We start from the raw sequence: 24,910 nt of genomic DNA on the forward strand, positions 1-24,910 counted from the left end.
ATTAATTAACCATTACATGCAAAAGGTGCCCACTATGCAATGAATGTACCTTCATGAAAAAATCGCCCATGATGCCATAAATGCACCATCATCTCTTGAATGTGACGGTTGTGCAAAAGGAATCTGCCATAATGCCATAAATGTGACGGCTACATGCAAAGAGATGCTTCATTAATTCAACGTGCGTTGACTTGGCTACCACTTGGCGAGAAAACCTTGGAGAGAGAAAACTTCAGGAGAGAAGAATTTGATCCATGAAGAATTTTCTTGAAGTTTCTCGAACTTTCCTTGCTTTGGAGGAGATTTTTAATGATTTTCCACCATCTATTTGTTAGGAATTTTCCACAAATTAGGGTTTCAAGTCCACGAGAGAGAGAATTCTCCTACGCATCCAAATCTACCATCATGTTCAAATTCGGATGATTCTTGATGCCCGAGAATGGATTTTTCAAATTTTTCCCTGGGGGAGAAATTTCCTGTTCAATTCATCCTTGATTTCTGCCTTGCCTTAGAAATTGTTTTTTCCACCTTCAATTCATCCCAGCGTGGAATTCTGTTGTGAAGGAATTCTCCTTTGGAAAGATATTTGTTCCTTACCCCTGAGGAAGGAAATTCTTCATGCCTTAGCCAATTTTCATGATTTCCAAGAACTATGTCCTGAAGGAAGAAATTTCAAACACTTAGTCAATTTTTACCTTTCCTGGAATTTTGTCCTAAAGGAAGGAATTTTCGACACTTAGCCACATTTTCACCTTTCTTGGAATATCTTCTTCTTGGGTGCAATTCTTCCCTAAGGAAGGAAATTTTGTGCTCTTTGAATTCATCATGCTTGTAGGGAGATTTTCGACCAATTTTCACATCTCCTATTTCTTAGGAAATTCCCTAAAATTTAGGACCCAGGTCCAGGAGAGAGAGAATTCTCCCACGAGTCCAAATTTGCAAAAAAATTCGGATTCTGATAAGATTTGGTGTCTAAAAATGGAAATTTCAAAAAATTTCTCTAGGGGATTTATGCTTTTCGTTCCTCTTTGACCCTTTGACTTTCATGCCTTGGACAAATTTTCATTTTTCAAGCTTAGGCGTGGAATTCATCATTTCATCCTTGATTTTTTTTTAAAATTTTTTTTTTTCTGACTTAGCCATTGCAATATCCTTTCCTTGGCCAAGGCATTGTCCCTCTATTGCCTGGAATCTTGAATTTTCTCCATCTTGCACGCCTTGATCATGGCTTGGGCGCTATTTCACTGAAGGAAGGAATTCACAACTTTTCCTTCCCTCCTTGACCTCTTTACTTAAGCGCCCTACCTAAGTGTTGGGCGGAATTTTTCATTGGAGAAGGAATTTTGTCAATTTGTGAATCCTCCATGAGACATCCATTTTGGCACCTGTCCTTGGCCTGGGGCGGAATTTTGTTGTGGAGGAGGAATTCATCAATTTGTGAATCCTCCATGAGACATCTGTTTTGGTGCCCTACTGAGTACTTGGGCAGATTTTGGCCATGAAGGAGGAATTTTATTTTTTTATACCAATTCAGGACATGTATATATATGAAATATAACATTTAAGTATAAGTGGTATCTTCAATGTCTTTTTCCTTTCTTATACTCTAAGTTATATTTCATATATATTGTCAAGATGTTTGAAAGTGGTTTCATGTCCCTAGGAATCATAATGCAAATTCTGGATTTTGGAAGATCTTTCAAATTTTCAGACAGTCAAATTTCAGACCATTTTCGGATTAGGATGACATTGGTGGATTGATGTGAATTTCCAAACTTGGATGATTTTGCATGCTTTCCTCTTATGGAATAGGAGTTCCAAACTTAACCATTTTTTTGATCCAACTTGTCTGCCTTCTGACTCTTCCGGATTTAGAAATGATCTTAAGGAGAGTTCAGTCTTTAGTGTCTTCAGGGATGTTCAGTTTTCAGTGTTTTCCTGTGAAGAACCTGCCAAAAATAGATTTTCCCAAATAGTAAGTGTTTCAAAATGTCAAGGTTTGGGCAAAATAGGTGAGGAAAACACTTACTAAAAATAGAAACTTACTAAAAATAGAAATTACTAAAAATAGTAAGTTTGATTTTTGGCAAAATTAGACCAATCCGGGAGGCAGTGAAACTTACTAAAAATATATTTACTAAAAATAGTAAGTGCTCAAAATTCGCTCAAATTTTACTGGGAGGTTCCTTGAAGGATCCCGATTCCAGTTCTAAGTTCAATTTTTCCAAAACCCTAAAAGAAACCCCCTAAAATCTAGGACTGAAGGCAGAAACCCTAAAATTGATGAAACAGGCCCTAGACTTCACCAAATTCGTTCAAACAAAAAGCAGATTTAATCAATATGACCCCCAGACACTTGCAAAGCAAAGAGACTGACGAGATTGCTGCGAAAAGACCCCAACAATGTAAGTGAAAAGATTGAGAGGGCCTAAAAAGTAGGGGGTCCCCATTTGCAATGGGGCGATGTGTGAAAACGTCACAACACCTCCCTTTTTACAACTCATTTATGTGTCCGATGTATTTTATATTTCCTATTTTAGGAGTACAAACTTCCAGAGGCCGTAACTTGAGAACCGTGTGTCCTATTGACGAACCGTTTGAAGTGCTGGAAAACTCGTGAAGTACTCTACTGCCTAATAAACTACTATGTCATTTACACCCACTTTTCAGGGTGTTTCGGGGCCTCTAAAGTCCTCAAAATCAAATTTAAACCTTTCATTGGACGCCTCCAAAACGGAAAATTTAATATCTTCAAAACTAGCTGTGATCTTGCGACGTAACTTTACCGGAATGCTTATCTAGCCAACTAGAAGCTTTGGGGAGAATTTTACACCATTTCGTGCTCAAATGAAAACTTACTATAAATAGTAACCTCATGTAAATGCAAGGTTGAGACACCATTTTCCCAACACCCATTACCCTGCTCAGCATTTTATCAGGTCCACATATTCCTGTTTGAACTCGAAGATAGTGAGTCTTTGGCATTTTGGAGACATGTGGCCTAGGCTTTAGCAACTACTGTTTGTTGATTAAATCAGCACACCTGGTAGGACCCACATCATACACTGCTTGAGCTCCGCTAATGGTCCTGAATGTCATGGAATGGTGTGAAGGAATTCCGAAAGCTTCACCAATTGAGTCCGGAGTCAATGTCGCCAACAGCATGCCATCTGACGTTGAAATTGTCTTCCACTCCTGATTGTAATGCTTTACACATTCCATAATCAAATCCGGACACTAAATAGTAGGAGGAAAACCAGCTACCGCAACAATCCCGCTCTGGACAAACTTGACAGTTGTTGGGGATGGATTATATCCTGTTGTTCCAAACATTCTGATCTTGAAGGCAGCCAGGTTGAATGTGCTCAAATTTGTATTGCTGATCTCCTTCCACCTGGAATTTATCTAGGAAACTGGAAGGAAGCCCTTCATCTTTGCTTTTATCTACGCTTTCTTGGTGATGGTAGTCGTCTTGCTTGAATCCGCCATCCTGAAAAGCTTGTTGAAAATGATGAAAAATTTACTAAGTATGACTTTTACTTCTTCTCCAACTCTTCTTGCTTGAAACTCGCACGTGAGAAATGAAATGTGTCTCCATGCTTATATAGAATTTCTCAAATCATGCTGCTAAGTTGGGAGGCATCAATTTTGGCAACTGCATTCATTATGCGTCATACTTTCCCATTTATCTCACCATGCACATGGAATCTTCCTTGTTGTTGAGTTCAAATTTGGAAATTCCTCTTAATGCACTGAGTCATGCGTCATACTTATAATATTCCTTCGCCAACTCATTAACTTTCCATTCTTTCAAATTTTTTGAGGGAAATTGGAATATTCTTCAAGATTCACTTGATCTATCATCCCGTCTTGACTTTTCCTGCTCTGGAGGGGATTTTCCACATTTCTCCAACATCTCCTATTTTTTAGGGATTTCCCTAAAATTTAGGACTTGGGTCCCTTGATGCAGTCAAGGTAGGGAGATCCAATGAAGGACAGCCCATCCTTGCAGCCTAACACAAACACCATGCAAAATATACCCGTAACCGGTAACATCACAGAATACACAACCGGTAAACAATATGAACAATTCTTATTACAGTCTGAAGAATTACATATGCCACATGTTGGATCGTAGTCCAGGATACAAACAATGCTTACAACACAAACATAAGATCCGTAGATCATCCACATATCAAATAGGCCTCCGGAAACAGTCTACCGGTTCAACCCTAATCCGAACCTCAGCCCTTCCGGCTTCAATCTACCGGACCAGAATCTTGCCGGATCTACATCTTCGCTCGATCTCTAAACTCTATCTTTGTCCCCTCAAATGATTCGCAAACTTCCATTTATACCGTCCGCAAATAATAATAACTTAATCAAGTCGGCCCAAAGACCAACCGGTTCATGAAACGTGCTAATGATAACATGTCGGCTCAAATCACTAAGAACAACTCCAAAGTATGAAACGATGCGTGGACCTCCGGAAATACCGGCCAAGGCCCAAAACAACATCTCCAACGATCCGCAAGTCACGAAGATCAACCGCAACCCAATCCAACTTTGCTCAACGCATTGCCAAACTAACCGGTAAGAACATATCAACTGGGCCAATACCGGAATCGATAACTCACCGGGATTAAACCCAAATGCCATGAAACTCGAAAACGACAAAGACAATGAACACAAGGGAATAAACCCAAAACCACAACGCTAAACTCTCAAATATGAAGAAATGCCACGATCTCAAGCAATTCCATTGCAAACTGCCCAAACCGGTAAGAACCACACCAGTGCTCTTGCGTCATACTCTTGGGGTTAATTGAAAAGTGATTCCCATCACTTGATCTGGTTCGGCGATCTATCAGTAGGTACTTGCAACTGCCTTAGGGGTTCGGCGATCTGACTACAACTTCTGGTTGCCTCTCCTCGACGATCTACCGGTCCAATCTGTAGCCTGCCTTAGATATGTTCAATTCTCCACCCACTAACTACCTCAAGCTCAAGCTCTAGGACGACGATCTACCTGCGAACCTTGCTCTGCCTCACGTTCGGTGATCGGAACAAGCCCACAAGTTGCCTCAACTTCCTCTTCAACCAACCGGTGCATAACTGGGTCTTCCTCCAACAACAGGTTCACAAACCAGCTCTGATACCACTTGATGTAGTCAAGGTAGGGAGATCCAATGAAGGACAGCCCATCCTTGCAGCCTAACACAAACACCGTGCAAAATATACCGGTAACCGGTAACACAATGCTAGAAGTAGCAGAAAGAACAACCGGTAACATCACATAATACACAACCGGTAAACAGTATGAACAATTCTTATTACAGTCTGAAAAATTACATATGCCACATGCTAGATCGCAGTCCAGGATGCAAACAATGCTTACAACACAAACATAAGATCTGCAGATCATCCACATATCAAATCGGCCTCTAGAAATAGTCTGTCGGTTCAACCCTAATCCGGACCTCAGCCCTTCCGGCTTCAATCCACCAGGCCAGAATCTTGCCGGATCTACATCTTCGCTTGATCTCTAAATTCTGTCTTTGATCTTCAGTCTTTGTCCGCTCAAATGATTTGCAAACTTCCATTTATACCATCCGCAAATAATAACAACTTAATCAAGTCGGCCCAAAGACCGACCGATTCATGAAACGTGCTAACCATAACATGTCGGTTCAAATCACTAAGAACAACTCCAAAGCATGAAACGATGCACGGACCTCCAGAAATACCGGCCAAGGCCCAAAACAACATTTCCAATGATCCGCAAGTCACAGAGATCAACCGCAACCCGATCCAGAACCGGATTAAATCCAAATGCCATGAAACTCGAACACAACAAAGACAACGAACACAAGGGAATAAATCCAAAATCACAATGCTAAACTCTCAAACATGAAGAAATGCCATGATCTAAAGCAATTCCACTGCAAACTGCCCAAACCGGTAAGAACCACACCGGTGCTCCTGCATCACCATTAGAGAGAGAAATCTCTCACGATTCCAAATCTGTAAAAAAATTCGGATTCTGATAAGATTTGGTGTCTAAAAATGATTTCCCGAGGGGATTATTGCTTTTCATTCCTCCTTGACCCTTGGATTTTCATGCCTTAGATAAATTTTCAGTTTTCCAACTTAGGCGTGGAATTCATTCTTCATGGTGGAATTCATCATTTCATCCTTGCCTTAGCCATGTGGATTTGGCGCCCTAATTTTTCCATGGGCACAATTTGCATGGAAGGAAGGAATTTGATCAACCTTAAGTTTTCCATGCACCCTCCATTGTAGCGCCCTTATACCCCCTAGGGCGGAATTTCCAACTGAAGGAGGAATTCATACTTTGTTTGAATTATCCATCATACCTTGAATTTGGCACCCTATGACCTTCTTGGGCGGATTTTTGACCTTGTCATGGAATTCTCAATTCCTCCAATCTTCCATGTTAACCTTCCTTTGGCGCCCTTCATCATTCCTAGGCACAATTTTCACCTTCTCTTGGAAATCCTCCATGCCACCTTCACTTTAGTGTTCTTAACTTGGCATAGGCACAAATCTACCCTACGCATGGAATTCATAACTTTCAAAGTTTTCCATGAGTCATCCATTTTAGTGCCCTCCATTATGCCTAGGCGCTATTTCTTCATGAGGGAGGAATTTTATCAAGTTTCCATCTTTCATTACCTCCCTTTGGCGCCCTATCCCATCATTGGGCGCCATTTCCACCAAGGCAAGGAATTCATGATTTTCTCCATTGTCCTTGGCAACCCAACTTTGGCGCTTATCCTTGGCTTGAGGCGGAATTTGAATACAGCCAAGGAATTCACACTTTCTTCAATTCTCCTTGCATACTTCATTTTGGTGCCCTCCACAGTGCTAGGGCACATTTTACACTTGGTCAAGGAATTCACTATTTGTCTTGCTTTCCATGCCCTCTCCTATTTAGCGCCCTCCTGAGGAGTAGGGCGAAATTTCCACCTTGGCATGGATTCACTCATTTTTTAAACTTTCCAAGAGCACTTGGATTTAGCGCCCAATTGCACACCTGGGTGCTAAAACCACATGATGGAGGATTCTTCATAATTTTATGAATTCCGAACTCAGTTTGATTTGGCGCTCTAATCCAAATTCATGTTTGGATTTTTCCCCGGCATGGAAATTCATCTTTCAATCTTCCGTGCTTAGAACATTTTGATCTCCTTCTAATTGAAGTGACATTTGTGATTTTGAAGTGTCTTCCTGGACTTGGATGATTTTTCGAGCTTTCCACTTCAGGAATGGATGCCAACACTTAGCCATTTTTGATTGATCCTATCTTCTTTTTGACTTTTTGGAATTAGAAGTAGTCGTGAATGCTTGATCTTCATCGTCTGCCTGAATGGTCCTGTCAAAACGAACTTTCCAAAAATAGAAACTTTCCAAAACGTCAGCATTGGATCCCCAAATAGGACACAGGAATGACTTACTATAAATAGAAACTTACTAAAAATATTAAGCTTGATTTTTGGCAAAATGAAGACATTCCAAGACTTAGTAAAATCCCTAAAAACTAGGAACTTTCTAAAAATAGAAAGTTGCTCCGTTTTCGCTCAAATTTTATTGGGAGGTTCCTTGAAGAACTCAGAGTCCTAATTCTAGTTCTACGCTCAATTTTTCCAAAACCCTAGCAGAAACCTCTAAAATCTGGGACTAAAGGTAGAAACACTAAAATTGATGAAACAAGCCCTATACTTAACCAAATTCGCTCAAACGAAAAGTAGACTTAACCAAATTCGCTCAAATGAAAAGTAGACTTAATCAATTTGACCACCTAACACTTGCAAAGCAGAGAGACTGACGAGACCGCCACCAAAAGACCCCCAAAAACCAAAACAAAAGACTGAGAGGGCCTAAAAAGTAGGGGGTCCCCATCCGAGATGGGTTGATGTGTGATTAGGCTAGAACACTAATCTTTACCATTTATTTGATAAACTTGATATATTAGTTTTGGTCTTTTATGTGGGTGACCCGATCCTTATAGGTATAGGTATTATTGAGAAGCTCATAGCGTGCTATTAGGGGGAGTTGGCCATTAGAGTTGGATATGAACATCAGCCTTATGAACTATTTTCAAGGACTTAGGTGTGGCAGGGTACAAATGAGGTTTTCCTTGGTCAAGAGAAGCACATAGTAGACATTCTAAAGAGATTTTATATGATGGGTTGTAAAACCATAGCTACTCCAATAGCTGAGTCTGAAGTGGATTGTAGATTCAAAATTGGATTCGGTATATCCTTTAATGTACAAGCAGTTGATAGGTTCCCTCAGGTTTTTGATGAATCCTTGACTTGATACCTGGCTTTATAGTGCATACATTGAGTTACTTCATGGTTGAGTCTAGGTAGGTTCACTAAACCTCTACAAAACATGTGCTTTGATACTTGAAGGGTACAATTCATTATGGGTTAAGATATGTTGGAGATGGAGAATTGATTGTGCATGGCTTTGTGGATTTAGATTAGGTAGGTGATGCTGATGCTAGAAAGAGAACTTCAGGGTTTTGTTTCAACTTGGGTTCAAGTATGATATCCTAGTTCAACAAGAAATAAGTGATGGTGGCATCGAGTTCATCTAGGTAGAGTATACAACAACATTTTTAACTAGTTGTGAGGCTATCCATCTGTGCAAGTTGATAGTGGAGGTTGGTGATCAGATGTTAGAATCAACAATTTTGTATTGTGATAATCAAAGTTGCATCAAGCTCTTTGAGAATCTAGTGCTATACAATCACTTTAAGCATATAAGAATTCAAAAGGTAGCAATGGGTATATGCCCTTAGATTTGCAGGTTGCAAATATTTTTGACAAGCCCCTGACGAAAGGGAAGTTTGAGGTTTGAAGGAGAGACTAGGTTTGGTGGAGAACACCTACCTTGCAAAGAGGGAGCCTTGGCGCTACACTGAGATGGGGATTTATCATTGTAAGCCCTAGAGTTCTCTTGTTTTTACAAGAGGCCTTATTTGAGAGCAGAGCTAGTTCAATGTAATTCTTTTTCAGTATAAATAGAAGAAATAGTTTTGAGAGTTCAAATTTGTGAGCGTTTGCATGTATTTGTAGATTAACACCCTCAGATCTGCTGTTTTCATTGGAAATTTCCACTTTATACGTTGCATTGTTGCAGAGAGGATTAATTTTCTGAGTGCAGATCTGAAAAACCAACAGAAGCTCCATCAAAATTGAACTTAAAGAGTCAGTCTGGGGATTTCTTCCAAGAAGCTGATCGTCTTAGATTGTTTTTTTAATCACCCATTAACAGGATTGTGAATTTGAAGTTATTATTTGTGCTTCAAAGCTTTCTTGCTTCTGTATATTTTTTAGAAAATATTGTACTCGATGATTGTGTTTCTAAATGAGATCTGACTTGATATCTGAAAAGTTAAAATGCTTTACGAAATATATTGGAAAATTTAAATTAAATCTGAATTTTCTGAAGGTTAGGTACTTAGGTTTATGCAACTTGGTAAAACAATGCTGTATTAGTTTTCTTTGGGAACTTTCGATTCTTGTGTGAAATGTTGTTATTGGCTGTAAGCACATAATATTTCCTCCTCACATGATTGTATTTCCTGTTTCTAATATCAAGGTATTTGCAGATATTTCTGACTTCATTGCCTGCTTAAAGAATTGAACACATGGCTATCAAGTATTATATCATTTTTATGACCAGTGCTTGAAAAACTATTTTGGGCACTGTTGACGTGTATTTTGTACACTATCAAACACAGAATAAAATACCTAAAGGTACCTTATCCTCTCTTGAGTAAAGCCTCTGATTGCTGAAGATATCGCGAAAAAGGATCAATCAGGATGACTTCAAGGTTCTTGTATGTAGGGTCTCTACGTGTGGATAAGCTCTCTGTGGTATGAAGTGATTTGCTGGAATCACAAGGGGACTTACATTTGATGCCTGAACTTCTGATTTGCTTTGAATATTGCTGGAACACAGGATCTTACTAGCTTTGATTTGAAAAAAGGAAAAAAGATGAGGGCGAGGAAAAGATCTAATCCTAACACTAAGGAATGTAGGAGCAATGATTGATCTTTGATGGAATTCTAACTAAGTCTTGTTTTGACATCCCAAGACCATCTCCACAAGGTTAGTGCGATCTTCGAAGGAAAGCTTTATGATGTTCAAATCATCACTGCAGGCATAGACACCATCAGGTTGATGCATATCAATGAAGAAGCAATAATTGAAATTAGGCTTAAGCTGAACGATTCCAGTTGACTACGCAAGGCAAGTCTGCAATCAACAAACTGCTAATAGTATGGATATACGAATTCCACCATCAATCAAGCACATTTCTTCCACTCATCTAATAACATGAAATCAAATACGAGAAGTATAAAGACCATGCAAATTGTCGAATCAACCCATGAATTTCACCATTTCTTCAATGAAGTTACAAGTCTTTTATAACAACATCTTGGCAACAATCTTTGCCTTCTCTTTTGCCAAAAACTTGTCTTGAGGGAAAATCGCTCTGGTCCCTTGGAGAGGGACAGGAGCGCCCTAGCCAGTCACCTTGGTCCCTTGGAGAGGGACAGGAGCGAACTTGTTACTTAGGCCGATTTTCTTCATTGTGGCGTTCTTAAGTTATATTCAACGGGCAAAACATACTTCCCTTGACCTCCTCAAATCGCGAAACCACTTAAATCTGGCAAGGATAATGCAAATTTGGATTTCAAGCTCCGGTCCTTCAGTGAGGGACAGGAGCGAATTTGACCTTCTAGGCAAAAACTTCATCATTTCATTGTTTTTGATCAAGTCTGGATGCTCTATCATGCTCATTTCGTCCTTCATTGTGTCTTTGATGTTTCAATTTGACCAAACAAGGCCAGGAATGGCTCAAATAAGACTTTTCGCCCTGGACCCTTGGTGAGGGACAGGAGCGCTTCGCCTTGGTCCCTTGGAGAGGGACAGGAGCGAAATTCGCTCTGGATCCTTAGTGAAGGACAGGAGCGAAATTTGACTTTTTGAACTCTCTATCAGGATAATTTTTATGGAATATAACATTTAAGTATAAGAACTTATACTTTAAGTTATATTCCATATATACTTTCAGGATGTTTGAGAGTGGTTTCAGACCTCCAGGAGTTACATAGCAAAATCTAGTTTTTTGAGGTTTTTCAGTTTCCAGACTTAGTCAAATTCAGGATCAGGACATTCCAGACTTAGCCAAATTTCAGGATCAGGACTTTCAAACTTAGCCAAATTTCAGGATCAGGACTTTCAAACTTAGCCCAAATTTCAGGACATTCCAGACTTAGCCAAATTTCAGGATCAAGACATCACTCAAGCCGGACTTGCTATCCTATTGATCTTCCCGACAGCACTCAAAAATGCAAAGACTAACTAACAAAACCCTAAAAGACCAAAAAAAACAAACCCTAAAAAAGCAAAAAGCAAGGCTCCCCATTTGCAATGGGGCGATGTGTGAAATGGTCACAACAGGCACAAACAACTCCAGGGAATATAATCAAATCTAATTGTCTTTAAAGAGTTTTTGCACTGTCAATCCCTCTGGATCTGTCATGAAATTATGAATATGTTACAAAATTAGTGGCGCATGAAAATATATTTTTGTCACATAATGCTGAAATTTATGATAATGATGTGCACTCCCTTTCCATAATTCTGTTCTTTCTTGAAATGGCAACCTTTGCAGGAATTATAATCCAGAAGATGGACGTGGAAGAAAAAAGCCAGCGTCTAAGCAACAAGCAATGTCTGAGCTACTTGAAGTGGTATTGGCTTATTGATTGTAATTTGTAACGATTTGAATGCTGCTGGAGTATGGTAATATGATGTTTAATCTTGAAATATGGATTTACTAGAAACTTGCTGCACAAGAATCTGTGAGAGTTCTATCAAGCAAACTGCTAAAGGGATAGAAGGCTTGGTCAAAATAATTATGGAAGGACGAAAAACAGAACTATTAAAAAGTATTGCTTTTGTTTTGTGAGTTTTTCTTGCTAACAGATACTAAATCCCTTATTTATTTGATATGGGTATTGCATTTTCAGATTAAGACTACAAAACCTGATAATTTTATGCCACAAATAGTAGAGAAAAATGACGACTATGTTCATGTGGAGTATGAAAGCCCTATATTGGGGGTAAGATGGTCTTTGCCACAAGCATCTCTGTTTACTAATGTATAAGCAGATTTATATAGAGTCTGTCACTCGGATGTCCTGAAGAATGCTTGATCATTTACAATCTGCAGTTTGTAGACGATGTCGAATTTTGGTTTCCTCCAGGCAAGCGTCCAATTGTTGAGTATCGTTCTGCTTCCCGACTAGGAAACTATGACTTTGATATCAACCGAAAGAGAATCAAGGCGAGATAGTTGCTTTCATGTTTTTTTTCCTCATTTCCTTCCCATGTTTTTAATTCATTTTATGAAGTAAAGGTGTTTGTGATAATTCAGGCTTTGCGGCTGGCATTGGAGAAAAAAGGTTGGGAGTCTGTTGGTTATTAAGCATCCAGATCTCTTGGGCATTTGGTTTTGCTACAAACCCCAATTACAGGTACAGTCTTGTATTGATGTTTATTTCAAATAGTTTCAAGTTCAACTTAGATATTCATGTTTGATCTACATATAATCTATGTACTCTAGTTGGGCCATGTTTTTTGTGCTTTTTCAAGGCAGGCATCATTGATGAAGTAAAATAATATACCAACCAGAATTAGCATTGTCTGAACTTGGAAAGTGACACATGACTTTTTACTTCCCTAGACATTTTGACACCTCGATTTCCAACCTAGCATTTTCCTATCCAGTGCATTATAGCTCTACTAAAATCAAATTTTATGGGAGGAAATGTTGTATTATTGCTTTGGAAATAGTGTTTGGCATTTCATAAGGTTCAGATCCTTGTGATTCTTCTTTTTGCCTACCTCTACCAAAAATTTCTTTTGATAATGATGAAATTTGAGTGGTGAATGCTATAAAATGTTTGTAATTACCACTAAGTTTTTTATGCCTTCCTCTCCCCTCATTTTGTTGGATTCGTTGTTTGGTTTTGATTGCTCTATATAAATTTTAAATATAAAATTTCCAAATGCAGCCTATTTTATGGCTAGAACAGTTGCACTAAATCATTTAGTTGGCATCGTGTCACAACTTTATGAATCATAATGAAAAAGGTTTATTCCAGGTTGAGTTTTCAAGAAAATGTATTCATACCCGTGGTTGGAGGCCAATTGGTTTGTAGCTCCAAAAGGCATTTGGTGTAATCGCTTATGGGCTGTAAGTTTTAGGCACCTTGTGCTGTGTGTGATTCTACCCAGCTTCAAGTACACAGAGTAGTGAGACCGAAGTTTGATTATTAAGTCCAACTCTTGGGAGTATGCCTAAAAGCTAAAATAGACTCATTTCCTTAACTTCTATTCTATTCTATTCTTCCAGAGATCAGCACGGCACGGACATTCCTTCCAACTGGAAAAAAGAACAAAAGAAAATGTTTTCACACTTTTCTCCTCCAATTCTCTTTGCTTCTGTACTTGTCATTTAAATTTGTGTATTTTGGATTTAATTTTGAAGTAGTTGACAGCTGTTAGTTGCTTTGCAGATTATGTTTGGTGGCTGCTCAAAACCATTCGTAATAGATATTAAAAAAGCGAGCTTGCAGTTGTCACATTCTGCCACTTAATTGATCTTTCTAAAGTTATGACAGAATGGAAACATCAAATAACTTTAGTTTATATCTATCTGTGAAAGCGATTTCTTTGAGGAAGTCACGTTAAAATTGCCTGTATTGTACTTTTGAAAAAAGATTAAACATCTTATTTTCTTCTATTGCATCCTGTAAAATTTATTGGCATAATATTTTTTATCTACTAGAAATTCATTTATGGAAAAGGTGTAAATGATGTTAATGACCATTAATAGTATGAGTGGCAAAGAATAAGATGGTGAGAATTATTATGTAATGAAAAGAAAGAACAATAAGACATTCTTTTGGGTCACCAACCTATAAGAAGTTGGGTATATAAGCTTTATTAGGTTCCAATTAAACACTGATCACAAAATTACATAGAAACCAGAAATTCAAACATGGTTCATGGAGCAGCAGCTTATACCAAACCAAACCATACATCTGAAACTAGAGTGAATATTACAAAACAGGAGTGAAAATGTAGTATAATCAACATGAGAGTGAAATATGGTATAGTTTTGGATGGTAAATCATTCTTAGGACATGTTGTGACCTTTTTCACACATCGCTCCATTGCAAATGGGGACCCTCTCTTTTCCTGCTTTCTAGGGTTTTTGTTAGTATCCTATGGCCTTCCGCTTCAGTTTTGCCAAGCCTTGCCCAGTTTTGAGCAGTTCAAGTCCTAACGATTGAAAGTTAATTTTTACAAACCATGTGATTCCAAAGCATGAACACCGCCAAAATGCTTAGAAAGGCCAAAGGACGAAGATCACAATTGATTTGGACGAATTTGGACAACTTTCTATTTTTAGAAAGTTTGCTTTTTCCTATTTTTTAGGAAGTTTCGTATGGCTATTTTTAGAAAGTTTTTCCTATTTTTTAGGGATGTCTGCTTTTTGCTTTTTCAGAATGGGAATCTAGGATTTGCACTGATCCCACTCACCTGCTTCGACCGAGACCCAAAATTTCCAAGTTTTGATCTAAAAAGCCAGTTCCCTACATTTTAGGGGTCATATTGCTTCAGATGGTTTGCCTAAATATGGATTTCAAATTTCAAGTTAATCTGGTTAAATTTGGTTAAAATGTGAAATTTTGAAATTTTCCAAATTTTTTCTGAGTATGGCTAATGGATAAGGTTGAGTGTCATGACAGGTGTTCAGAAAGTCCGCCCAAGCAAAGATCCACTATGTTGGGGAGATGATAAAGGTTCGCCATGATTGGGAAGCCATCAAAGTCCGCCATGATGAAGGTAGATCAAAAGTCCGCCATATTGAGAGGTGTCAAAAGTCCGCCATGAATGTTGGAGAGGCTAAGAAGAGGGAGCACAGAACTCCGCCCTATGCCTTGAGAAGGTAGTTAAAACCCCGCCCTTGGTGATATGTTCAAAACTCTGCCCTGTCTTGTGGACTTCCAAAGTCCGCCCAAGCTTGTTGGTGAAGATGGTGAGGTCATCAAAAGTCCGCCATGCATGTTGAAGGAGATGCCTTCAAAGTCCGCCTTGGGAAAGGTCATCCAAAACTCCGCCCTAGGAGAACACTCTAAACTCCACCATGCCTTGGTGTCCTCCAAAGTTTGCCTTGGGAAAGGTCATTCAAACCCCGCCCTATGTTGAGAGAGGTCTAAAAGTCTGCCATATGTTAAAGAGACCAAGAAGAGGGAGCTCAAAACTCTGCCCTCCTTGGTGCCACCTCTGAACTCCGCCTTGAAGAGTAAGCTTAAAAGTCCGCCCAAGGTGCAAAGTGTGATGTTGAAGACCCTCTATAAACTCCGCCATGCCTTGGGGTCACTTCAAAAGTCCGCCATACATGTTGAAGGAGATGCCTTCAAACTCTGCCCTTGGTAACCATGTCATTCAAAGTCCGCCATAGGAGGTGCATCTAAACTCCGCCCTCCATGATGCCTTGAAAGTCCACCATAGAGGGAGCATGAAAACTCTGCCCTATGATGGAAGGGCCATCAAACTCTGCCCTATGCCTTGAAGAGGAAAAGAAGTCCGCCAAACATGAAGGAAGTCCGCCCATGAAGAGAGCTCCAAAACTCCGCCTTATGCTTTGGAGTCAAACAAAGTCAACAAGTTCAGAGTGATGTCATCAAAATCTATGAAGCAATTCGAACTTAAAAACCAAAATAGAAAGTTTTTCAGAAAGGGAATATTGGAAGATTCATTTCTACACTAAGAAGTTCAAAGTTATTAAGGAGAGCATAGTAAAGTGTTTTCAGATTGGAGTTCATCTGAAGAAATTTCGACATTGCTTATAGTTGGCCAAGCTTTTTTGGCAAAAGTTTCACAAATTTTTAAGAAAAGCCAACCGGTATAAGGAAGAATTGTTGAATCCTTCCCAAATTTTCTGAATCCTTTTGAGAAATTTCCAGCCTTACTTCCATCTATTCGAAGGTGAAATTGAATTCACGATGCAGATTTATGTATTTTTTGAGTATTTTTCAAGAGTTTGAGAAATGATGCTTAGTGGATTTATTCAAATTTCTAGGGGAGGAAAATCATTGTTTTTTTGACTAAGTATAAGAGAGTTTTGGAATTATAACACTTGGTGTTGATTTACGATCACAACCACCCTCGAAATTAAAGGGTTTTTTAGATGAAAATCCAGTTTTTATGGCTAAGTATGAGAATAAAATGAAATTTTCAAACACTTAGCCATTCGCAGCCCCTTTATTATCTTCAAATTACAAATTTATTTCTAACTTAAAATTTCATTGTATGTTTGCAGATCCTAGGCACTATGAAATTTCAAGTGGATAAAGACGCTCCTCTGGAGTCAAGGATGACTTCGAAGTGGAAAAATGTTAGCGACACCAACCTTAGACACATCAATCTGAGGGAATTTAAGAAGCGGATGTTCAGTCTGGACAACCTTGTGCCTACCACAAATGCACGAAAGATGAAGAGTGGTATTGTGCATGCTGCTGGCTTCCTTCCCACCATGCAATGCAATGAATTAGTAGTTGAATGCGCTAAACATTACAACCCCACCAATAAAGACAATGTTACACCTGATGGAAGGGTGCTGGCGAACATCAGTGATGAGGCCATCAGAGAGGCCTTCCGGATCCCAGAGTACCACAACACGGTGTATGTAACAAAGGACGAAGTTGATAGCATGTATCAGGACCACTTAGAGGAGTATGATGCCATAGTCAACCATTCCTGGCTGGACAAATCAAGGAAGGGCGCCTCCAAACTTCAAAGGAAGAGCCTGGTAAGAGCATATTTCAAGGAAGACATTGGAGACATGATCGTTCTGCTCAACAAAATAATGGGAAATCCTCAAGGTGCTCCATTCGAGCCCTGGATGTATTATTTCATTAATGAAATAATGAATGGAGTAAAGATGATAGACTGGGCCCGGATGATTAGCGACAACCTAGACAGCCAATTGAGGAACCTAGAAGCGAATAGGACCTTCTTCATGAGTTCGTACCTGTTTTATTCCTTGGCCAGAACCTGCAGATACAGAGGCCTCACTTGCAGAGGAGAAGTAGGGAACAAAGAGAACCAGTTTCCAGTCTATGATTGTTATCCCCAGCTCCACATGGAAGAAAAGTTCCATTTTAAAAGAGTAAATGATACCTTCCTCATGCACATCACGTAGACGTTACAAGGTGGACTGCACCAGAGGCTCTCTCAAGAGTCTATGGACTTTATCAGTTGATTTGGATATTGGTATATCCAATATCCAAAGTTCACTTACCTTAGAATTCAAGGATTCTCTAGGCCTCCCTACAAGCTTCCATCTTACCCTACCAACCGAGTTGTGTTGCTCGAGGTTGTGAGGCAATTGGAGGGGTATATGGCAATTTAGAGGGATAAACAAAAGAAGGCAGAAACTTCCTCTCTTACAATTGGTAATGGGCTGTAGACATGTCCATCGTCACAAGCTGTTGCGACTGCTGAGGAGCTGGCCTGGTATCCCCTTTATCAGTACAAGGCAAGAAGGAATTTCGATCCATTCCACATAATAAAGAAGGTTGAAGGAATGACATTTGAGCACAGGCCTGATCTAGAAGATTATTGGGCTAACGCAGCCGATAGTTTCGAGATGAGGAAGAGATTTTGGTCTAGAATTCCTTTGAGCATGGTAAGAGCAACAGAGGTATTCAAAGTTGTTAACCAAGTAGAGGATAGCCTTGAGCTTCAACAGTCGGGCTTCGAAAAAATTAAGAATGAACCACTAGTTTTGATAGATTGGGCAGAGGGAGAAAAGTCAGATCTAGCCGACCTCATGAGGATGGTGGTTGAGTATTCTAGGTGGTGGACATTTGAAAGGACAAGGCAATTAAAGTCCAAAGGTGTGACCTTGACCTACGAATTGATGGGAGTGGATGACTCTTTGTCCTCCAATCCTTGTACCCCTACAGGTAATGCCCGAAATCCAGAAAGTGTTGGGTCTCGGAAGAGGAAGGAGTTAGTTGGAAGCTTCGTAAAGGTCACAGGAAAGAAGATTGTAGGGGAAAGAAGGGAGTCCAACGAAGGCCAATCCATCCTAAGTGCCGCTTCTATCATGCCTGATCAAAATGCAGTTGAGGAACAGGAGATGAACATATGCATAGTTAATGATGAAGTAAGAGTGCCTTCTCCTTCGGTTGAGGAAGTAATGAAGGAAGTTGTCCAAAGTCCGGACAGAGAGCAAACTGAGACGCCTACATCTCCCATAGTCTTCTTAGATGGTGTAGTTGCAAACCCAGGAGGGACAGATGATGGATTTGACCATAATACTGTAGAGCAATCAACTATCCCGGATTGGCTAAGGGAAAGAATAAAGGCTAAGGTACCCAAGGAGGCCTGTTCCGAAGAAATCACAGGAGCATTTCTGGAGAAGGCGAATGAGCCAGTTATAGCTAAACCACCCAAGCCCGCCAGAAAGTTTTCTTTGATTCAGAGAGACAGTGCAAGATTCAGGACAATCCAGATAGTGATGCCTAAAGAAGGAAAAACTAGGGACAATGTCGCCGTGGATGATTACAAGATCACCACCATAGAGCTGGGTAAGCCCACCCAAGACCAAGAGGTCTAGTATTTCGATGACTCTTGTAACGCTCTAAAGACAAGTTTAGCTCAGGAGAAAGAAAAGAGAAAGAAGGTTGAAGAAGAAAACCAGCAGTGGAGAAAGTATGTTCTCCATCTTACCAGACCACTTAACCATGAGATCCCGGTTACCCCTCCACAACCTCTTCAGCAGGAATCGATGAAGGATTATGAGGATATGAAGGGCTCGTTCACACAGGCCAAGGAGTGGATTTCAGATGCTTCAGAACCTGCTGATATACTGGTAGAAAATTTAGTGTCAGCACATGAGTTGACCTCTTCGCTAATCAATCGTATCCAGGATCTAGCTACCAATTGGGAGGATGTGGAGGAAATTCAGGATGAAATACTTCCGCATCTGAAGGTTATCCGAGGCTTGTCGAAAAGAAGCCTAGTGGATGCAGGTATCATACAGGCTGGAGATAGGTACGACTTCAACACACGGTATTATGCCTTGGTCACCTGGATTGAAGTTTTGAAGAAATCCGAGACCAAGTGCTTTGAGACAGAGGAAAGTGTCAGGGAGATCCTAAGCAAGGTATTTCATGTAGCATTTGAGATCTGGAAGAGAGAAAGTATAAGGGAGAAGCATTTGCAGGCAGAAAACCTAAGAGCCAGGATTCGGTCAAGCTTCTTCAAGGATTCAGGGATGATTGACAAATGCAATCTCTCAAAGATTGCAAACTTTCTCTTCATCGATGAAAATTTTCTTGCCCAAGTGGTTGAGTGGAAAAGCATCCTCGCCACATGTACCGATGAGGTGGACATCATCGACTTCCAAATTAGCAGTTTTCCAAGTGTCACCATGGAGGAGGTCAAGCTTATTGTGTCCAGGTACATCGAATCTGCGAAGGAGGAAAGTGGACGCTCACCTCAGTGAGATTAGCAGTTGTGCCACATGTCACTTTCTTATTCATGCATGCTGATAGTGTTTTAGGAAACCCTAATTAGGGTTTATAACTTTCAATCTAGGCCCTTGATCACTGTTTGATCTTGGTCGTTCATTTATTTCTGAAAAACTATATAAGGTTACCTCCTCTCATTTGGAGAGTGTGAGGTTTTTGATGGATTGTTGCGTAAGGTCATTTCCAGATAATATATTACATGTGCACTTTCTCTTAAGGCTTTGTAATTCCTATTGTTTGAATGATTTGCATGGTTTCAATTTCCTCAACACTTAGTTAATATTAATTTAGATTTGCTTTCATTGTTGTTAATTTTAATGAAGGATTTGATAAGTGTTAATCGATGGTGTATCTCCGCTCATAGTTTTGGTGAATGGATGATTTCCATTTCACCGTGCAAAGTTAGTCTGAGCCCATTCTCTGTGCATCCCAACATCTTAATCACAAGCACAATCCATTGAAGATTGCACCGGCTTTGTGTAGTTGTCCCTAGTGTGGCGAAGCAAAGTTTCGTTTCCCGAGAGCACCCAGTTGATACCGTTTCCGGAGTTTGTAGGATTAGATTAGCTTTCTCAAACCATATCCCTTTTTCCCTTTTTGAAAGTCTAAACCTCGAAAAAAAAAGAAAAAAAGAAGAGCCTAAAATTGCTAAATCCGTCTAAGTCCAGCAGTTCAAAGATACTTGTTAACATAAGTCCCCCTTGAGATTTTCAGCATACACTACCCAAGAAGCTATTTCACTAAAGTCGCTTGTTCGCACATATAGACCTTAGAATCAGTAGTGATTTTTCAAGAGAGGATAGAATACCTTGGGGTATGCTATTCTAATGTTTGGTAGATGATAAAACAGACACCAACAGGACATAAACAAATTACTTGTTGTTGCTTGATCTTCAATACATGTATATGTATTCTTCCCTTTCCTATCAACGAAGTAGCTTTAACAACCCTTTGACATTGAAGAACATGGCCAAATGAGAGAGTTTCAGTCTATTGTAGAAGCATCATTTTAGTGAGGATGATAACAGTCGATCATTATGAGAACATTGTGAAATCTTCATGAAGGGGAAAAATATGGCCATATAAACAACTAGATAATGGCTCTTGAACCATGTATCACTATAATGCCTTCTTAGCTTTTGAAGGAGTTAGTCTTGTCCCCATACATGGGTAATTTTACAATTAGTACAATTAGAGGTCAATTTTTAATAGGGGTTATGTTTTTAAAAATGAGAAGTTTTGTGACATTCAGAAATGGGATTGTGTCGTCCAATATCATTCATAAATAATTCTATTGTGGTTGGATTTCATGAAATATGGGATTCATCAACTAAGTTCAATGGATAAGGCACTTGACTGAAATTTGACTTCTTAGCTTCGCAAATTGTCACCAAGGGAGTCAAATCATCGCTTCTAAGTTGGTCAAAGTGCATACAAAAGTCTAGTTATGCACTTTAAGGATATAAAGGGCCCTCTGATCATTATAAGTCTTTGTGCATAATTTTTTATTTTTTATTTTTTTAGAATAATAAATTGTAGAAGTATTCAAAACTTCCACTACTTTTAGTTCTAGCACATAGTTAAAATTATTTTAAGCATTAATAAATTATAGCTCTTTTTGAAATAAATAATTTACAAAAGTATGCAAAGTTGTTGTGTTTATGGATCATGGACATTGCAATTTACTTATGAATTGGAAAAACCATGCAAAGTCTCCACCATGATAGAAAAGATAGAGGGATTAATTTTTTTTAGGGATGTAAACTTTCATGCAAACTTCCAAGTTGTTTTTTATTTATTTTTATTAATAAGTAATATGCACATTGTAAAAGGATTTTTTTGGAAGGAATTTTTTAATGCTCTTTTCAAGAGTAGAATATCAGTGATACGTTCTACCACAAGAAAATAAATTTTCAATTGTTTAAAGTGTGTAAACTTGAATACCATTTCTATAATGACATAATTTCATTATTCAAATTATGCATGCACCTTCATATTCATTGCTTAATTTTGTGTTGTAGCCTTGTGCACTTTATAGATTTTGAGAAAATAATGGATAGATCTAGACTTTGTACCAGGTTGCTCAATTGTAAAATAATATTTGTTCTTTACTTCATGATTCTTCTTCTTTAATCAACAAAACCTTACATATCAACGTTTATTTCAAATGCTTCTAGAAGGCCCAAATAATTTTTTTTATCAGTAAAGTTTTGATTGTACTATATTTATATTAAAAAAAATTACAATTAACAATAAATGCCATGTTCATAGCTCATAACAGTCTTACCACTACCCTTGCATCTATCATGATCAAGATATACAGACTATCAAAAAACCATCAACCCCCCATAAAATGCCTACTAGTATGATTGTATACTACAAACAACTATCCATGTATCAAAATTCAAGTTTTAGAAGAAAAATATACATAGTATCTTAAAATCCTTTGTTGAATATCAAATGTTTGCTCTATCGCTGGCATCCTTTCTCCTTCATTTGTTTCTCTACCTCCTTGCCTTGGATATATTCTTTCAGGAATTGAAAGCCAATTTGGGTCCCTCTCTTTGATCTTCCTTGTTTGGTTTTGCACTCCACATCTCCCTCTCCTTATCCCCAAATCCCTCGCCTTCTCCATCTCCATCTCTATCTTTATCTCTATCTTCCTCTCTATCTCGATCTCTATAGTGCCCCACCCCCCTCTCGCCACCCGCCCACCCCTCTCAACCTATTGATCTTCCCCATATATCTCTCCCTCTTTTAATCCCATATATCTCTCCCTCTTTTGATCCCTCACTCTCCCTCTCTCCCTATTGCAAACATAATATGACACTATTGGTAATAGAGATAATTATCCTCTTGATTTAAAGGTTATTTTCATTCATGATTGGATCCTTGTAAGTATATGCAACCTATCACTTCTCTTTCAAGACCATTGTTGCAAAAATAAAATCATTTGCTAAATGGCCTATTAATTGAGCTCATGTACTACACAAATATATGCAAAATAGACCAAATTATTTCTTAATTGACCCTTCACACCTCTTTGACATACCCATTGCACACCAAGGTGCAATTGCTAGTTTAAAAATAAAAGACGCCAAACATATATACATAATATCCTTGCTAAGATCCTTTATAAAGGTTGATGAACAATTTACTTAGGTGTCAAAAGAGAATTACTAAATGCAGCATTTGAGTTTTATTTTTTACTATGTAATAGGAGCAGCTCCATCGGCCACAACCATAATAAGTTAGATATAAATACTTTTAAAAGAAATCTGTAACCTTCTTAAAGTTTGATTAGGTTTATTTATATATATCATTTTTTAATATTTATTTAAAAAATTTAATTTATTAATATGTTTAATGAATGTTATGAAGTTTTGTTAATAATAAATTTCTAATTATTATGTGCACTAAATTTATTATTTTTTATTGACTAAATTATTAGGGTTTTAGATTTGTATGTTTAACTACGTATGCATAAATTGCAAGAATTGATGTGTTACAAGTAGCGTAATTGATAATATACAATCTTTAGTTTTATTTTGTTGTTTGAGATGTTTAAATATATTTTACCTAATTAGTTGAATTTCACTTTTTTGCTTTCCTTCCAACTAACATAAAGTTATATTCTAAGGTTACAAAATAAATGAATCATCTTAAACCTCCTCAATATTAAAAATCTTTTATTCTATGCCTATAATTCTTTGTAAAAAGAAATTCCTATCTACAATTAATAATCTAGAATCTTCTATAAAATGAGTATTCTTTCTATTGATTATCTTTAATGAAAAGATTTAAATTAAAATTTACTTGTATGCTTTAATAAAACTAATCACTCATATAATTTATAATACAGTATCTAATATTAAATAAAAATTAAATAAATCATCTCTAAATGTAATCGTAATTGATTTCTTAAATTATTTATTTTCATATATTGTAAAAATATTTTGTATGATTTATATTCTCAAATTGATTTGCATTAATTCATATTTAAATTTTTATATTTTAAAATCAATTGGTTTACATTTCAAATAATTATTACCAATAGATGCAATTTTTACATTCTACAATTTTGTACCCTCCAATATAGTATTGAAAATATATTTTACTATTGGTGTAACTATTTCACCTCCTTTTTTGGTGCAATTGCCAATATTTAATTCTTTTTAGAGTTAATAAATTGGAAAAGTGTGCAAACTTTAGCTATTGTTAATCTTTGTACATAATTAAATCTATTTAATTCTTTTTAGAGTAGCAAATTATTTTATTTTATTTTTTGATAAAAGTGGGCAAGCCACTAAACTATATTTTATTAATTTTGAATTTTGATACAATGGGTTCAAAGGGCACACTAGCAAAAAAACCTCTGGTTGTGGCCCAAAAATGCAAAAAAGTAAAAACCCAATAATCCCAATTACATATCTGATTGTGATCATCCTCCCATTACATGACTTTCAAAGATATACATATAATTATCCATACGACTGTCAAAAAAAATGAGAGAGAACCACCCAGCCTGTGAGATATGATCTGTAGAAGAGGTACGTAGCATCAAAGCTTCCCAGGCTTGCCAAAAAATTTGAGCATATCAACAATTCAAAAAACCTGCATCAAAAAGTTATCAACCCACAGATATCTGCATAAAGTAGTTTAATCTGAAACCAAGAACTTGAGCTCTCAACAGGAGGCTCTCTATCCATGCTCGAAGGAGGGATAATTTGCAAGGGAAATTCAAGCCATGGAGGAGCTGAAGCCAAAAAACCAAAAGAGAGCAGAGAATGTAAACCCATAAGCACAACCAATGCTTTATCCACTAACTGTGAAGGAGCCCAATCTAGCAAGATTTCAAATGATTTCAAAGTATCCCCCAATTTGTCACATAATAAACCCATTCTCAACTCAAACAATAATTCCCCACACCTCCCATTATCCAATAGATTAGAACGAGGAAGAAAGCCCCCATAATAAAAAGAACCCAACTCAAAATGATAATTATCCAATGCAGACCTAACAAGCTCCCAGGAGCAAATCGAGGGATGAATGAACACATTAACCAAGAGTTGGAGTAAACCCTTATCAAACAAAATGTCATGGCAAACAGTAAGGAATCGAGACAAAATCTCAAAGCAAGAAAAAGAAGATCCAAACTGCAACCAGAGAGTTCCCACCAACCTGCGAACCTCAAAATCCACTTGAGGAGTAAGCAAACGAAACACCTTTCCAAGCATTTCAGAATT

The 24,910-nt window shown here is 38.1% G+C and overlaps 1 protein-coding gene across 5 annotated transcripts in view; it reads left to right on the forward strand.

Annotated features, from left to right (window-relative positions):
* The window catches only part of LOC131067406 (uncharacterized), a 99,705-nt gene extending 85,727 nt beyond the window's left edge, over nt 1-13,978 (forward strand). For 4 of the 5 annotated variants that reach the window (XM_059211218.1, XM_059211220.1, XM_058002390.2 and 1 more), the window contains 5 exons: nt 11,720-11,798; nt 12,078-12,170; nt 12,281-12,394; nt 12,485-12,584; nt 13,629-13,978. In XM_059211218.1, the coding sequence (XP_059067201.1) occupies nt 11,720-11,798; nt 12,078-12,170; nt 12,281-12,394; nt 12,485-12,535 (337 nt within the window). In that variant the 3' untranslated portion in view covers nt 12,536-12,584; nt 13,629-13,978. Of the gene's footprint in view, nt 1-11,719; nt 11,799-12,077; nt 12,171-12,280; nt 12,395-12,484; nt 12,585-13,214; nt 13,539-13,628 lie in introns of those variants that run through there. The other variant, XM_059211219.1, reaches the window with a different exon arrangement.
* The last annotated feature ends 10,932 nt before the right edge of the window (nt 13,979-24,910 follow it).

This window comes from Cryptomeria japonica, chromosome 9 (genome assembly GCF_030272615.1).
Source record: "Cryptomeria japonica chromosome 9, Sugi_1.0, whole genome shotgun sequence".
Taxonomy (NCBI): domain Eukaryota; kingdom Viridiplantae; phylum Streptophyta; class Pinopsida; order Cupressales; family Cupressaceae; genus Cryptomeria; species Cryptomeria japonica.